Below are 17,719 nucleotides of genomic sequence, written 5' to 3' on the forward strand. Positions count from 1 at the left end.
CGCTTGGCCGCACCGCCACGTCTTGATAAATCTGGACTCTTTCCACGCACTGGGCTGGAAAAGTGCATCAAGATGTGGCCTACACCAGTGCTTCTGCTCGTCCAGTCGGCTCTGCTGATTCAAGGTGAGACAAAGACTCTTTTGAGTCGTCCCTAAAGGGAAAGTGTTGAAGTAATCATCGCCGTCTCCTTTCAGGATCTTCCGCCCAGGATTCTCAGATCCAGACGGACAAAATCAAGTATGTCAGTCTTGGTGGGACGGTGACCATCAGCGCCAAAGGGAACTCAAACACTGGTTCTTATCTCAGTTGGTACCAAGTGAAACCTGGACAGGTTCCTAAACCTCTGATCTATTATGCATCACGTCTTTCTTCTGGAACACCACCTCGATTCAGTGGCACACAATCTGGCTCTGACTACACTCTGACTATCACTGGTGTTCAGGCAGAAGATGTCGCTGATTACTACTGTTTTGCCTATTTTGGAGATGGAAGGTATACACGGTGATTGAGAGCTGTACAAAAACCTCCTTTGGTTTGAGGGAAGTGAAAGTGGAAGATGATGATGACTGGTCCACTGAACAAAGATCACCAAGCAGAACCAGCGTCAATCTGAACAAGTTGATTGACTTGTAAGAAAAAGTTGAAATGAGGGAAGAAGAAGTCACACTAACACTCAGGGCCGGCCCGTCCCGTAAACACTTCATGCCAAAGTTTTCCAAGCCAAGGACCCCCAAACTGAAATAAAGATGGAGTGAGGACCCCCAACTAACACATCTTGTATAAAATTGTGTTTTATATTAAGTTGGTCATTAAAGTAGCTGTAGCTCTTACTCCTAAACTTTGCATAAATTAACTCCAGAACACAGAACACATGGATTAATTAATACATTAAACTGATTATTGGCTAGGATAGGCTCCAGCCCCCCGCGATACCTCGAGGGACAAAGGGTAGAAAATGGTTATGTGGATGGTTAATGCTAATATGTATTTAAATACATTCACATTTGTGAAAATTATAAAATTATAAAATTATTTATGAAAAGTATATATTCAAAAACTAGTCTATATTGCCAAAAATGTTACGACCCTCCCAGCCTCCGCGAACCCCTTGGTGAAGACCAATGCTCTTTGTGGTTGTTTAGGGCCACACACGATTGATAAAAAGGAATTATTAACTATAATTTAAACTATAGTTTGAAGTCCCAATCCAGAAATATGAATGTGCTTCAGCATTTGTCCTGTTTTGTTGTGATACAGTACATTTGAAAATGCATGGATAACAATAATATTCTATTTTAATTGAGCACAGTGTGTTCAAAGTCTGACACAGATATGATAGGAAAAGGGAAAAACTGGAGCACATTTTGGGGATTGTCCTGCTCCCCCCAAAAAAACTATTTATTTTCTCCACTTTCAGGCAACAAAGCTCTTTGACAGTAAATGTCTATAAATGACAATATTGTGTAAGTTCACTGATTTAAAGAGTTCAATACAAACTAAAAGATCAATTAAAGACTTAAATTAAGTGTTTGCACTTAATTTATTGATTAGCGCATGTATTAAGTAGGTTAATTTGTGTCTTTATTACGAAAGCTTTTATTTGACACCGAATTTATGTAACTGAATTTTTTTGTTTGAATTTTGTGAACATCATTTTTTTTACCTGACAATTCAATTAAACTTTCATTTCATTTCATTTCATGATTTAATTTCAATCAATCAATCAATCAATCAATCAATCAATCAACCAATCAATCAATCAATAAATCAGTCAAGGTGTATTTGTATAGCACATTACAACACCACAATGGTGCCCAAGGTGCTTTACAAGACAAACAAGTTAAAAGCAAGTAAAAACAGGGAAAACATAAATAATTAAAGCTGCAAGCAGCGTTGGTCGGGCCCGCATATTTGGCTGGTGCTAGTCCTAAGTGTCCCAATACTTTTGTCAAGTTTTAGTCCTAAGTGTCCCAATACTTTTGTCAGGTGTTAGTCCTAAGTGTCCCAATACTTTTGTCCAGTTGTAGTCCTAAGTGTCCCAATACTTTTGTCCAGTGTAAGCGTCCCAATACTTTTGTCCAGTGGTAGTCCTAAGTGTCCCAATAATTTTGTTAAGTGGTAGTCCTAAGTGTCCCAATACTTTTGTCAAGTTTTAGTCCCAAGTGTCCCAATACTTTTGTCTACTTTTAATCCGAAGTGTTCCAATACGTTTGTCCAGTTTTAGTCCTAAGTGTCCCAATACTTTTGTCAATTTGTAGTCCTAAGTGTCCCAATAATTTTGTCCAGTGGTAGTCCTAAGTGTCCCAATAATTTTGTCCAGTGGTAGTCCTAAGTGTCCAAATACGTTTGTCCAGTTGTAGTCCTAAGTGTCCCAATACTTTTGTCTAGTGGTAATCCGAAGTGTCCCAATACTTTAGTCCAGTTTTAGTCCTAAGTGTCCCAATACTTTTGTCCAGTTTTCGTCCTAAGTGTCCCAATATGTTTGTCAAGTGTTAGTCCCAAGTGTCCCAATACTTTTGTCCAGTTTACGTCCCAAGTGTCCCAATACTTTTGTCCAGTTTTAGTCCCAAGTGTCCCAATACTTTTGTCCCGTGGTAGTCCTAAGTTTCCCAATACTTATGTCAAGTTTTAGTCCTAAGTGTCCCAATACTTATGTCAAGTTTTAACCCTAAGTGTCCCAATACTTTTGTCCCGTGGTAGTCCTAAGTGTCCCAATACTTTTGTCCAGTTTAAGTCCTAAGTGTCCCAAAACGTTTGTCCAGTTTTAGTCCTAAGTGTCCCAATACTTTTGTCCAGTTGTAGTCTTAAGTGTCCCAATACTTTTGTCCAGTGTAAGCGTCCCAATACCTTTGTCCAGTGGTAGTCCTAAGTGTCCCAATACTTTTGTCAAGTTTTAGTCCCAAGTGTCCCAATACTTTTGTCTACTTTTAATCCGAAGTGTTCCAATACTTTTGTCCAGTTTTAGTCCTAAGTGCCCCATACTTTTGTCAAGTTGTAGTCCTAAGTGTCCTTATAATTTTGTCCAGTGGTAGTCCTAAGTGTCCCAATACTTTTGTTCAGTTGTAGTCCTAAGTGTCCCAATACTTTTGTCTAGTGGTAATCCAAAGTGTCCCAATACTTTAGTCCAGTTTTAGTCCTGAGTGTCCCAATACTTTTGTCCAGTTTTCGTCCTTAGTGTCCCAATACGTTTGTCAAGTGTTAGTCCCAAGTGTCCCAATACTTTTGTCCAGTTTACGTCCCAAGTGTCCCAATACTTTTGTCTACTTTTAATCCGAAGTGTTCCAATACTTTTGTCCAGTTTTAGTCCTAAGTGTCCCAATACTTTTGTCAAGTTGTAGTCCTAAGTGTCCCAATAATTTTGTCCAGTGGTAGTCCTAAGTGTCCCAATAATTTTGTCCAGTGGTAGTCCTAAGTGTCCAAATACGTTTGTCCAGTTGTAGTTCTAAGTGTCCCAATACTTTTGTCTAGTGGTAATCCGAAGTGTCCCAATACTTTAGTCCAGTTTTAGTCCTAAGTGTCCCAATACTTTTGTCCAGTTTTCGTCCTAAGTGTCCCAATATGTTTGTCAAGTGTTAGTCCCAAGTGTCCCAATACTTTTGTCCAGTTTACATCCCAAGTGTCCCAATACTTTTGTCCAGTTTTAGGCCTAAGTGTCCCAATACTTTTGTCCCGTGGTAGTCCTAAGTTTCCCAATACTTATGTCAAGTTTTAGTCCTAAGTGTCCCAATACTTATATTAAGTTTTAACCCAAAGTGTCCCAATACTTTTGTCCCGTGGTAGTCCTAAGTGTCCCAATACTTTTGTCCAGTTTAAGTCCTAAGTGTCCCAAAAATGTTGTCCAGTTTTAGTCCTAAGTGTCCCAATACTTTTGTCCAGTTGTAGTCTTAAGTGTCCCAATACTTTTGTCCAGTGTAAGCGTCCCAATACTTTTGTCCAGTGGTAGTCCTAAGTGTCCCAATACTTTTGTCAAGTTTTAGTCCCAAGTGTCCCAATACTTTTGTCTACTTTTAATCCGAAGTGTTCCAATACTTTTGTCCAGTTTTAGTCCTAAGTGCCCCAATACTTTCGTCAAGTTGTAGTCCTAAGTGTCCCAATAATTTTGTCCAGTGGTAGTCCTAAGTGTCCCAATACTTTTGTCTAGTGGTAATCCAAAGTGTCCCAATACTTTAGTCCAGTTTTAGTCCTAAGTGTCCCAATACTTTTGTCCAGTTTTCGTCCTTAGTGTCCCAATACGTTTGTCAAGTGTTAGTCCCAAGTGTCCCAATACTTTTGTCCAGTTTACGTCCCAAGTGTCCCAATACTTTTGTCCAGTTTTAGTCCTAAGTGTCCCAATACTTTTGTCCCGTGGTAGTCCTAAATTTCCCAATACTTATATAAAGTTTTAGTCCTAAGTGTCCCAATACTTATGTCAAGTTTTAACCTTAAGTGTCCCAATACTTTTGTACCGTGGTAGTCCTAAGTGTCCCAATACTTTTGTCCAGTTTAAGTCCTAAGTGTCCCAATACTTTTGTCCAGTTGTAGTCCTAGGTGTCCCAATATTGTTGTCGAGTGTAAGCGTCCCAAAACCTATGTTCAGTGGCAGTCCTAAGTGTCCCAATACTTTTGTCAAGTTTTAGTCCCAAGTGGCCCAATACTTTTGTCAAGTTTTAGTCCTAAGTGTCCCAATACTTTTGTCCAGTTTTAGTCCTAAGTGTCCCAAAACTTTTGTCCAGTTTTAGTCCTCAGTGTCCCAATACTTTTGTCCAGTTGTAGTCCTAAGTGTCCCAATACTGTTGTCGAGTGTAAGCGTCTCAATACTTTTGTCCAGTGGCAGTCCTAAGTGTCCCAATACTTTTGTCAAGTTTTATTCCCAAGTGGCCCAATACTTTTGTCAAGTTTTAGTCCTAAGTGTCCCAATATTTTTGTTCAGTTTCAGTCCTAAGCGTCCCAAAACTTTTGTCCAGTTTTAGTCGTAAGTGTCCCAATACTTTTGTCAAGTTGTAGTCCTAAGTGTCCCAATACTTTTGTCCAGTGTAAGTGTCCCAATACTTTTGTCCAGTGTTGTGGAGTGTATCCTGTCCTTGGTGCTTGCAGAGATGTGTGTACAGATGAGTGCACGGTCCTGGTTGGGTGGCCAACAGTTCAAATATCAGCCAAGTATGCTGGGGCCAGGCCTTAAAAACCAACCCGATTTTGAAATGTATTCTAAAACAGGACTTCTTCACCTTTTGGGCCTCGGGGCCCAGGGCCCACTCACATATTAATACTGAATTAGTAATATTACTCTTGATTTTAGTCATATTCAATAATTATATTTAACCTACTTACAGTTTACCACCTTGCCAAATGATAGGAAAGCATGTGTTAATTACAAAGATCATTATCAAGGCTTAGGTCAGGCTGATTACGGAAATAAATACTAATCAAATATACTGCAGTAGAAGGGACTCATAAAAACTGATGACAAGTATGTTTACATACAATTAAGCAGTGCTACAATAAATACCTCATAACTTAATAGATAATAATAATAGATGTTTTTCTTGTTTACAACGGAGCCTTTGGGAGCCGTGCAATTTCCCTTAGAAGCCCTTAAAAAACATCCAAACACCTCCATTGAGGTTTTATACACATGATGTAAGTATATATGTAATGTAGCAACAGGCACGTTTATAATAACATTTAATAATTACTCATTTTGATCTTTTTAAGCAGACAAATTAATTTCACAAACGCATCACAACGTTGGCTTTTTCTTTCTTCCCCACTGATTATTACTCACTGCAGACTTTATGAGAGCCAACAAACATAATAAAACATCACTTACTGTACAATGTCTGCTGTCATTACAGTTGCTGACTGCTCGGATGTTCATATATCCTCATTTGGGTGAACAATGACTCACTTGTCGGAATACCTCCTCAGACGTCTTCTGTCCAGGTGAGATGCATGATTTATGATCGACAATAAACTTCCAGGGAGCAGGGAAGCGAGGAAGCAGCAGACCACTCCATGATGTAAACATAGTCACACACGGTAGTGATCACGGCGCCGCTATGAATGGTTCGTCTGCGTTAGCACTTATAATAACAATATCAGCTGGGACAATACCTAACCTGAAGCAGCTGTTTATAGGAGAACAAGGCTGGCATAAATGGTGTCCATGACCTCCTTCCTTATTCTGGCAGGTATAATGTCTAGAGGACAGCTAGTGGGGTTTAATTGATTTCTGAAAAGAAGAAATAAAAAATGAATTCCAAGTTCAAAAATATGTTGTGGGGGGCCAAGCAGGGCAGTAGTTGGAACCTTTGGGATGCATGCCTGACAGACTGGACCTTATTAATGAAGAACTGTTGAAAGGCATCACACGTGTGCTCAGATACGTCATTAAAACAGCAGTTATGGGGTTAATACCACAATTGGTATGCTAAATAAAACTCTGGGGTGATGGCTATTGCTGGTGATGATGTTAGATTTAGTTCTTTTACTTCATTTGCTGGAAGTGGTCTTGAGTTTCTAAGCAATGAATATTTCTCCATTGAGTTTTTAAACACTGAATTTTAACAAACTGAATTTTTAAACACACAGATTTGCTCAAACATTTGTTTTTATGACATTTTCATCATTATTTTATGGGGGGAAAAAATCAGTCCACACTTGGTAATAAAGACAGAAATGAACCTCCATAGTCAACCAGTCATTGAAATATTTAACCATGTTTCACATTTTGTCAAGGACTGAATTTGTTTGTATGATCTTCAAAATGTAAATAAATGTCACTCTATGTGAAGTGAATCTGTGGAATATTCTATTAGGAGCCAGCGTCCTCTGCAGTGGACATTTGCTTGCGCTCTATTTCTTTTGTCACCGTTACACATTTTGGGGGGAAACAAATGTCCACTGCAGAGGACGCTGGCTCTCATGAGGATATGAGTTTCACTTTAGGAATTGAATTACTGACATAAATTACATTTGTCAAAGAAATGATAGTAGATTTATTTTGTCTTTTAAACATTATGCTTTTTTTAAATTTATTTAGCATTAAGTTGACATTACCTTAACCCCCTTTTGGCTTGTATGACTTTTATTTTTAATATTTTAAACATTTTCATAATTTGTAATACATTTTTATCACCATTTTATTTCATTAATTGCTTCATTTTTTTTCTCAATTTAATTTTCATGACCATTTGTTAATACAATTCTAAAAAATATATAATTCATTAAAATAGTTGTTAATTTGTTTTTGCAAATTCAAAGTTTTTCTTTATATTTATTATTTTTAATGTACTCATATCTTAATTTCTTTATACATTTTTATGACCATTTTATTTCATTGATAGTTTTTTTTTCTCTATTTGATGTTCATGACCATTTGTTAATACAATTCTAAAAAAAAAAATAGCTTATCGTTCATTAAAATTGTTGTCAATTTGTTTTTGCAAATCTAAAGTTTTTCTTTAAATGTATTATTTTTAATTTACTCATTTATTTATTTTTGTATACATTTTTATGAGCATTGTCACAGCACTTTGAGATGTGCTTCACAGGTCAAGTCAGTTCCAAATAAAAGCTAAGATGAAATATTATGAATGTAAAAACAAAGTGTACCGGTAGTTGAATGTGCTTCTAATGGTCATAGTGAGGTGTGAGTGGGTCCATTTGAGGTCCTGAGAGAAAAAGGCGCTGACTCATCATGACCGTGGACATTTTATTGAACAATGCTTAAATGTTGAGGTTCTGCGCCAAGTTCTCCGGCATCAAGCAGTAAGAAACAGGAAGCAATAAAAACAAGAACGGGCGTCTCAGCTTCTACTCTGAGCAGCGGCCCGGGTCCATCAGGGTTTGGGTCACGGGGTTCTGACCCTGCAGGGTGGCCTCGCAGCTCACCGAGCCGGCCGTGCTCCAGCGGTCGGCCTTGAGGCTCAGGGTGCTGGTCCAGCTGTAGCGGCCGTCGCCGGTGGCCTCGTCCGAGCTGTGTGACACCCCCGAGGTGCTGCTGCTGCCCCCCACCTTCCAGCCCAGGGTCCAGGCCTGAGGCGAGCCTCCGCTGGCCACGCACACCGCCGTGGCACTGCCAGTCTGCAGCTGCTCTTTGGAGGGGGGGAAGATGGTCAGCGTGGGGGGCCGCACCTCACCCGCTAGGAGGGGGGAGGGGGAGGAGAGAGTTAATATGTCACACTTTAAAGCTGTCAATCAACATGACAACACCTCCTGCTAGTGCAAAGATGAGTGAGGAGACTCCGACTGACACATTTATCTTCCAAATAAACTTGAAATAAAACTGTCAGAAAGTTTTGTGTAAATAAATGAGGTGCGTTTAAGTCAAAAATGTCAAAAAATGTTCCTGTTTGACATTCTGACATTAAAACTGCATTTGTGTTGAAATTTTGGACTCTTTTTTAATAGTTTATTTTAAATACGCAAGGGAGTATTTTACTGTGATTAATCACGAATAATCCAAATTTTAAAGTGAGAATAATCTTATTTAAATGATAATCATTTTGACAGCACTAATACAAAATATAATTTATTAGCATATTGGATTAGAGCATGGGTGTCAAACTCATTTTAGATCGGTGGCCACAATAAGAAAAATCTACTTCCAAGTAAAATACATAAATTTATAAAGACAACTTCAGATTATTTTCTTTGTTTAAAAATAGAACAAGCACATTCTGGAAATTTACAAATCATAATGTTGTTTTTCTTTTTTTTTACACTTACATGTTGCTATCTTTATTTGTTGTTATTTATACTTTCTGAATAAATGATGTGATAATGTTCATCGGTCAACTTGTTGGTGTTAATTTTCAATCTATCAAGATGAAAAAATAATATCAAAAATATAATTACAAGATTTTGTTTATGTAGTTTGATCATTTTCCTCAACTGGTGCACTAACATCATGTGGTTTTTTTTGTTGTTTTTTTACATATGTAGCATCATCTACAAATCTTGATTTTGCGACATCTAGTGGACACATTTAGATTAGCAGTTTCTTTCATTCAAAAATTTCTGCTCATTTTTATACTTAGCAAACTCATCCCGCGGGCCGGATAAAACCTTACGTTTGACACCCCTGCATTAAATTAATCTTTTTTTAGATTAAAAAGTATTAAAAATAAGCATCCTTTGATTTTTCAGTATGTGGCACTCGCTGACTTGCAAACACAAATATTTATAAATCATTAATTATTTAATTTTATATTTATTTTGGTTATTTTATCTTATCTTTAAGATTTATTTGAATATTTTAACACTTTTTTCCTCCTTCCTTTATCTCCCTTCTTTACATAATACATCTTTCTATTGTTACAAAAGCTATTAGTAGCACACAGAAGGAGAAGGATGAAATAAGAAGGGCTTCTTCCTACTTCTTTTCGCCTGATGTGTTGAAATGTTTGATAATTATGTCAGAAAGAAATCACATGATGACATGAAATAGACAACAATCACATGATAGTCACCATGACAACCAGACTCTCATATTGTTAGCTGCTCCTAGATTGACATCACATTCTAATTCCAAATTCCACACAATAAAATCCTGCTTTTGTCACACAGAGTGAAAAACAAGGACACATTTGGTACTCACAGCCGATGACCAGTTTGGTCCCTTCGCCGAAACTCCACCACAGTGATGCAAGGTTGTGAGGCGCTCGTACAAAAACCTCCTTTGGTTTGAGGGAAGTGAAAGTGGAAGATGATGATGACTGGTCCACTGAACAAAGATCACCAAGCAGAACCAGCGTTTTGTTGTGATACAGTACATTTGAAAATGCATGGATAACAATAATATTCTATTTGAATTGAGCACAGTGTGTTCAAAGTCTGACACAGATATGATAGGAAAAGGAAAAAACTGGAGCACATTTTGGGGATTTTCCTGCTCCCCCCAAATCTCTTCATTTTCATATCTAAATTAGGCCGACCATATTGTGAAATCCCAAAAAGAGGACACATATATGCGTGCCAAGGCCGGGACTAGGTGAAAATTTGCCAATGATACTCGAACTTGCTTTATAAATAATATATTTATTTAAATAAAGCATTTTTTCTCCTCTGTTGACAGCAGTGTTGGCGCTAGCAATTTTCAATCAAGTCATAAAAATGGTAAATTTTTGGGATCCCACTTTTTTGTAAGCGTTTTGAAAACAAATGACAAATGTATGCATTATCCTGTTATATCTCACATTCTATATTATGTTTTGGAAAAAGGTTGTCATAAACGTTACTTTATTCACAAAAACAATAATACAAAAGAAAACAAATGTGTATACATATGTAAATGTATTCAGTTATAAACATTCATTCACTTTCTTCTTTCCTTCATGGATCTAAACTTTACCGCTGCTGGTAGTTTTTCTATGTTTTTATTTAATATGTTGTAGGTGTATTTATTTCAGTATAAAAATGTAAAAAGTGTTTTGCCTGGGTGATGAAATGATGATAATGGTGTGTCAGGGCATACATACATTTTATATTTAACGCTTAAATCTCTGGAGTCTACATCAACTTCACATCTATCCCTCATTTCAAAATGTTTTAGTTTTTTTAATGTTGTTTTTTGTTTGTTTGTTTTCCGCCCTTTTTTGTCAAACAAAACTATGTTTTTTATGGCAAACACACAAAATATGCAAAATCTTCCACCAAAAATATTTTTCAAAGTGGAATATTTGATGTGAAGTAATGGGAACCTTGGATAGGTCAATAATTCATAATAACATTGATTTTGATTCAATATTATGTTTTGAGCAATGACAGTTTGAAAGAAAAAAAAACAGCTTTGTTTTATTAGTCAACATTGCAACTTTTTCTAAATTACATTTCACCTGTAAGCTTTTTTATTTCACTTTTGTTATGTTTTTGTTTATTTTAATAGTATTTTTAGAATGTGCCGTGGGCCTTTAAAACATTAGCTGTGGGCCGCAAATGGTAAAAAAAAAAAAAAAAAAATCTGCGTCCTTTCGAATTTCAATGCGTTTAAAAGACACAAAAAGTGTGTTAACGCCAACACTGCTTGACAGTATAATAAAATAAGTCACACTTATATTCTGTAACATTCACAGTTTTGGAAAAAATGTGCAGAGGTAGAAATATTCAAAATAACCTCTAAATTGTAATTTCCCCTCGGGGATTAATACAGTACTTCTGATTCTGATTGTATTTATATATATATATATATATATATATATATATATATATATATATATATATATATATATATATATATATATATGAGGTGGGGGGGTGGGGTGTAGCGGGGGTGTATATTGTAGCGTCCCGGAAGAGTTAGTGCTGCAAGGGGTTCTGGGTATTAGTTCTGTTGTGAATATGTTGTGTTACGGTGCGGATGTTCTCCCGAAATGTGTTTGTCTTTCTTGTTTGGTGTGGGTTCACAGTGTGACACATATTTGTAACAGTGTTAAAGTTGTTTATACGGCCACCCTCAGTGTGACCTGTATGGGTGTTGACCAAGTATGAATTGCATTCACTTGTGTGTGTGGGGAGCCATAAATAACGTGTGGCCGGGCCGGGCCGGCACACAAATTCAGTGCCTTTAAGGCACGCCCCCAATATAGTTGTCTTTGTGGGAATTGGGAGAAAATCGGGAGAAATTCAGGAGAATGGTTGCCCCGGGAGATTTTCGGGAGGGGCATTGAAATTTGGGAGTTTCCCGGGAAAATCGGGAGGGTTGGCAAGTATGTCAATCAATCCACTCCCTCGCTCTCTCTGTCTCTGCCCCTCTCTCACGAATGCAGCTGCGTGAGCACACCTTCACAATTTGTTTTGTTTTTAACCCCTTCTTAACCCTGGACGTACATTGAAAATACACGCAACACTGACTCAAAATGCCGGACTAGTGGTTAGAGTGTCCGTCCTGAGATCGGTAGGTTGGGAGTTCAAATCCCGGCCGAGTCATACCAAAGACTATAAAAATGGGACCCATTACCTCCCTGCTTGGCACTCAGCATCAAGGGTTGGAATTGGGGGTTAAATCACCAAAATGATTCCCGGGCGCAGCCACCGCTGCTGCCCACTGCTCCCCTCACCTCCCAGGGGGTGATCAAGGGTGATGGGTCAAATGCAGAGAATAATTTCGCCACACCTAGTGTGTGTGTGACAATCATTGGTACTTTAACTTTAACTTTATTTAAGAAACCCCGCCCGGACAGCCCGGATAGCCCCGCAAAAGAGGACATGTCCGGGGAAAACAGGACGTATGGTCAGTCTAGGTATATGACACATGCTAAGTGTTAGCATGCTAACGTTAGCATTCTTGGCACCATCTTGAAAGTTAGCATAGCATACTAACGTTTTAGGGTAGCTTTTTAGCTAATTTTATATGTTTAAACCTAAATATCATGATTTTTGATACTTGGCGCCATCATGGTGTCACGACTTGGTCCTTGGATTTTGTTTTTCCTGAAGGCAACGGAAAGTTGGCTAGGGCGAGACGGGAATGTGAGTACATATTTTATTTAATATATCAAAAAAGAATAAACAAAAAGCACGCACAATGGTGGAGGTATAAAACTTGGCTAATGAAAACTAAACTTGCACATAGGCAGAAACTGTGAACAATGGAACAAAAACACTAACTGTGGCATTAATAAACAAAAACTTACTTTGCATGGACTATGAAGTGCGCAGAGGTAAACAGAGTGTGACAGGGGTATGAATGTGGGTGTCGCCAGAAAGACAAACTGAAAACAATGAACTTAAATACTACAGACATGATTAGTGAAAACAGGTGCGTGACTCAAAACGTGAAACAGGTAAGTGACGTGACAGGTGAAAACTAATGGTTGCTATTGTGACAAAACAAACAAAAGTGGACAAAAAGTCCAAAAACAAAACATGATCAAACAGACATGACACATGGAAGTATGTTAACCGATTTTATATTAGCATGCCAGTGTTAGTATGCTCACGTTTTTGGCTCGCCTCCTTTGCTAATTTTGAGTGTTTCAACCTACCAATTGGACCCCGACTTAAACAAGTTGAAAAACTTATTCGGGTGTTACTATTCAGTGGTCAATTGTACAGAATATGTACTGTACTTTGCAATCTACTAATAAAAGTCTCAATCAATCAATCAAATCATTATAGTTGATACTCGGTGCCATCTTGGAGATATGTTAACATCTCTTATATTAGCATGCTAACATTAGTCCGAAGTCTAGACACAGGCTCGGTGCAATGCTATCGGAGGCCCGATATCAATGCATCACTTTCTGTATCAGCATTTTTATTTTGGCTGGCAGGCGCCCTCTGGTGGGTAGATGTCACAGTTGCAGCCGGATCACTGTTAGGACAACAAATACACAGTCAGTATGTTAACATGCACTAAAAAGCTCATTCTTGTCTTCATTTGGTTGAAAATAGTTTGTTTTAAAAAAAACATGTAAATACCTTATTTAGGTCAATAATGATTTTCATCAAGCGGTCGAACCAATGGCATGATTAGAACTTTTAGGGGGGCTAAAGATTTCCTAAAATATCCTTAAAACCCCCTATAATGTTTGACATTGTTTTTTTAAGTTATATTGTTGTTGTCTTCTTTACAAAAAAATGCAAATAAAATCAAAATAAATCATTAGTCACATTATCATTATTCATTTAATGACTTAACTTTAATGAATGACTTATTTACAAAACATGTTCATGTATGGTTCGTAGTACATGAAATATGGAGGAGTTGTGGTGAAAGTGGAGCGTCAGTGAAGGGGTCTGAGGCAGATGTGCAACACAAACATGGACAGGAAGTGGTCCTGGCCACGCCTCCCTCTCACTTTCACAAAGACAGGTGTGCTCGGAGCTCATTTGCATGAGCGCTCCGCTTGGCCGCACCGCGACGTCTTGATAAATCTGGACTCTTTCCACGCACTGGGCTGGAAAAGTGCATCAAGATGTGGCCTGCACCAGTGCTTCTGCTCGTCCAGTCGGCTCTGCTGATTCAAGGTGAGACAAAGACTCTTTTGAGTCGTCCCTAAAGGGAAAGTGTTGATGTAATCATCGCCGTCTCCTTTCAGGATCTTCCGCCCAGGATTCTCAGATCCAGACGGACAAAATCAAGTATGTCAGTCTTGGTGGGACTTTGACCATCAGCGCCAAAGGGAACTCAAACACTGGTGCTACTCTCAGTTGGTACCAAGTGAAACCTGGACAGGTTCCTAAACTTCTGATCTATGGTGCAACAAGTCGCTTTACTGGAACACCACCTCGATTCAGTGGCACACGATCTGGCTCTGACTACACTCTGACTATCACTGGTGTTCAGGCAGAAGATGTCGCTGATTACTACTGTTTTGCCTATTTTGGAGATGGAAGGTATACACGGTGATTGAGAGCTGTACAAAAACCTCGTTTGGTTTGAGGGAAGTGAAAGTGGAAGATGATGATGACTGGTCCACTGAACAAAGATCACCAAGCAGAACCAGCGTCAATCTGAACAAGTTGATTGACTTGTAAGAAAAAGTTGAAATGAGGGAAGAAGAAGTCACACTAACACTCAGGGCCGGCCCGTCCCGTAAACACTTCATGCCAAAGTTTTCCAAGCCAAGGACCCCCAAACTGAAATAAAGATGGAGTGAGGACCCCCAACTAACACATCTTGTATAAAATTGGGTTTTATATTAAATTGGTAATTAAAGTAGCTGTAGCTCTTACTCCTACACTTTGCATAAATTAACTCCAGAACACAGAACACATGGATTAATTAATACATTAAACTGATTATTGGCTAGGATAGGCTCCAGCCCCCCGCGACCCCTAGAGGGACAAGGGGTAGAAAATGGATATGTGGATGGTTAATGCTAATATGTATTTAAATACATTCACATTTGTGAAAATTATAAATTTATACAATTATTTATGAAAAGTATACATCTAAAAAATAGTCTATATTGCCAAAAATGTTACGACCCTCCCAGCCTCCGCGAACCCCTTGGTGAAGACCAATGCTCTTTGTGGTTGTTTAGGGCCACACACGATTGATAAAAAGGAATTATTGACTATAATTTAAACTATAGTTTGAAGTCCCAATCCAGAAATATGAATGTGCTTCAGCATTTGTCCTGTTTTGTTGTGATACAGTACATTTGAAAATGCATGGATAACAATAATATTCTATTTGAATTGAGCACAGTGTGTTCAAAGTCTGACACAGATATGATAGGAAACGTGAAAAACTGGAGCACATTTTGGGGATTTTCCTGCTCCCCCCAAAAAAACTATTTCTTTACTTCACTTTCAGGCAACAAAGCTTATTGACAGTAAATGTCTATAAATGACAATATTGTGTCAGTTCTAGAGATGCGCGGATAGGCAATCATTTCATCCGCAACCGCATCAGAAAGTCGTCAACCATCCGCCATCCACCCGTCCTAACATTTAATCAGAACCGCACCCGCCCGCACCTGCCCGTTGTTATATATCTAATATAGACGATGCAAGGCATTAGTGAGGTTATAAAGCTTTTGCCTGTTAAAGAAAGGAGACTGATCCAATGCAGCACAGACATTCGCGTGCCACGCTGTCAAGGCCCAGACGCACACCAGTGCGCAATCATATGGGAGCCGTGCTGAGCGCACCTCCAAGCGCGTCTCGCTGCCGGCGACGGCCGGGTATGGGCCCGACGCTCCAGCGCCATCCATTTTCAGGGCTAGTTCATTCGGCAGGTGGGTTGTTACACACTCCTTAGCGGGTTCCGACTTCCATGGCCACCGTCCTGCTGTCTATATCAACCAGGGTGAGCCCCACCCCTTTCGTGAGCGCACTGCGCGCGGAGTGACCCCTGTTACGCGCCCCCGGCAACGAGGGCGGCGGGCAGGTAAGCTGCGCGGGCGGAGCGCGCGGAGTGACCCCTGTTACGAGCCCCCGGCCACCGGGGTGGCGGGCAGGTAAGCTGCTTACCTGCTGCGCGTGACGCCGGCCGCGGCGAAGGTGGACGAGGCGGGGTGTCGGTGCGGTGGGCGCGGTGGTGACCCTGGACGTGCGTCGGGCCCTTCTCGCGGATTGCCTCAGCTACGGCTCCCGGTGGGGCCCTCTCGGGGGAAGGGGCCTCGGTCCTGGACCCCGGCGAGGCGTCCCTTCTCCGCTCCGTAAAAGTGTACATTTCTTTTTTTTTTCTTCTTCTGTTGTGGCATATGCAGCAGGTGCCTGCTCGTTTTTCGTATGTGGGTAACAACATTTAACTATGTATATATATTTCCGAATTGGTTTAACTGCCACCCGCCTGAATCTATTTAAAATCTAATTTTTTTTTATTTCAACCGCCCGACCCGACCCGCGGATAAAATCAAATTTTTTTTTATTTCAACCTCCCGATCCGCGGATAATCCGCGGACTCCGCGGTTGTGTCCGCAAACCGCGCATCTCTAGTAAGTTCACTGATTTAAAGAGTTCAATACAAACTAAAAGATCAATTAAAGACTTAAATTAAGTGTTTGCACTTCGTTTATTGATTAGAGCATGTACTAAGTAGGTTACTTTGTGTCTTTATTACGAAAGCTTTTATTTGACACTGAATTTATGTAACTGAATTTTTTTGTTTGAATTATGTGAACATCATTTTTTTTACCTGACAATTCAATTAAACTTTAATTTCATTTCACTTCATAATTTAATTTCAATCAATCAATCAATCAATCAACCAATCAATCAACCAATAAATCAGTCAAGGTGTATTTGTATAGCACATTACAACACCACAATGGTGCCCAAGGTGCTTTACAAGACAAACAAGTTAAAAGCAAGTAAAAACAGGGAAAACATAAATAATTAAAGCTGCAAGCAGCGTTGATCGGGCTCGCATATTTGGCTAGTGCTAGTCCTAAGTGTCCCAATATTTTTGTCAAATTTTAGGCCAAAGTGTCCCCATGCTTTTGTCAAGTTTTAGTCCTAGGTGTCCCAATACTTTTGTCCAGTATAAGTGTCCCAATACTTTTGTCCAGTATTAGTCCTAAGTGACCCAATACTTTTGTCCAGTTGTAGTCCTAAGTGTCCCAATACTTTTGTCCAGTGTAAGCGTCCCAATACTTTTGTCCAGTGGTAGTCCTAAGTGTCCCAATACTTTTGTCAAGTTTTAGTCCCAAGTGTCCCAATACTTTTGTCTACTTTTAATCCGAAGTGCCCCAATACTTTTGTCAAGTTGTAGTCCTAAGTGTCCCAATAATTTTGTCCAGTGGTAGTCCTAAGTGTCCCAATACTTTTGTTCAGTTGTAGTCCTAAGTGTCCCAATACTTTTGTCTAGTGGTAATCCAAAGTGTCCCAATACTTTAGTCCAGTTTTAGTCCTAAGTGTCCCAATACTTTTGTCCAGTTTTCGTCCTAAGTGTCCCAATACGTTTGTCAAGTGTTAGTCCCAAGTGTCCCAATACTTTTGTCCAGTTTACATCCCAAGTGTCCCAATACTTTTGTCCAGTTTTAGTCCTAAGTGTCCCAATACTTTTGTCCCGTGGTAGTCCTAAGTTTCCCAATACTTATGTCAAGTTTTAGTCCTAAGTGTCCCAATACTTTTGTCCTGTGGTAGTCCTAAGTGTCCCAATACTTTTGTCCAGTTTAAGTCCTAAGTGTCCCAAAACTTTTGTCCAGTTGTAGTCCTAAGTGTCCCAATATTGTTGTCGAGTGTAAGCGTCCCAATACCTATGTTCAGTGGCAGTCCTAAGTGTCCCAATACTTTTGTCAAGTTATAGTCCCAAGTGGCCCAATACTTTTGTCAAGTTTGAGTCCT

General features: G+C 39.2%; 3 gene segments (V, D, J or C); 2 read left to right on the forward strand and 1 right to left on the reverse strand.

The window, feature by feature from the left end:
- Positions 1 to 67: 67 nt before the first annotated feature.
- LOC133611831 (Ig kappa chain V region 120-like) lies at positions 68 to 741 on the forward strand. The segment is given in 2 exon segments: positions 68 to 124; positions 196 to 741. Coding segments are annotated over 2 exon segments (363 nt in total).
- A 6,936-nt stretch (positions 742 to 7,677) lies between these two features.
- On the reverse strand, positions 7,678 to 13,816 carry LOC133611199 (Ig lambda-3 chain C region-like). The segment is given in 3 exon segments: positions 7,678 to 8,121; positions 9,579 to 9,704; positions 13,780 to 13,816. Coding segments are annotated over 3 exon segments (492 nt in total).
- An 80-nt stretch (positions 13,817 to 13,896) lies between these two features.
- On the forward strand, positions 13,897 to 14,458 carry LOC133611200 (Ig kappa chain V region 3547-like). The segment is given in 3 exon segments: positions 13,897 to 13,948; positions 14,020 to 14,317; positions 14,365 to 14,458. Coding segments are annotated over 3 exon segments (444 nt in total).
- The last annotated feature ends 3,261 nt before the right edge of the window (positions 14,459 to 17,719 follow it).

The sequence above is a fragment of the Nerophis lumbriciformis genome, linkage group LG08, assembly GCF_033978685.3.
Source record: "Nerophis lumbriciformis linkage group LG08, RoL_Nlum_v2.1, whole genome shotgun sequence".
NCBI classification, from domain to species: domain Eukaryota; kingdom Metazoa; phylum Chordata; class Actinopteri; order Syngnathiformes; family Syngnathidae; genus Nerophis; species Nerophis lumbriciformis.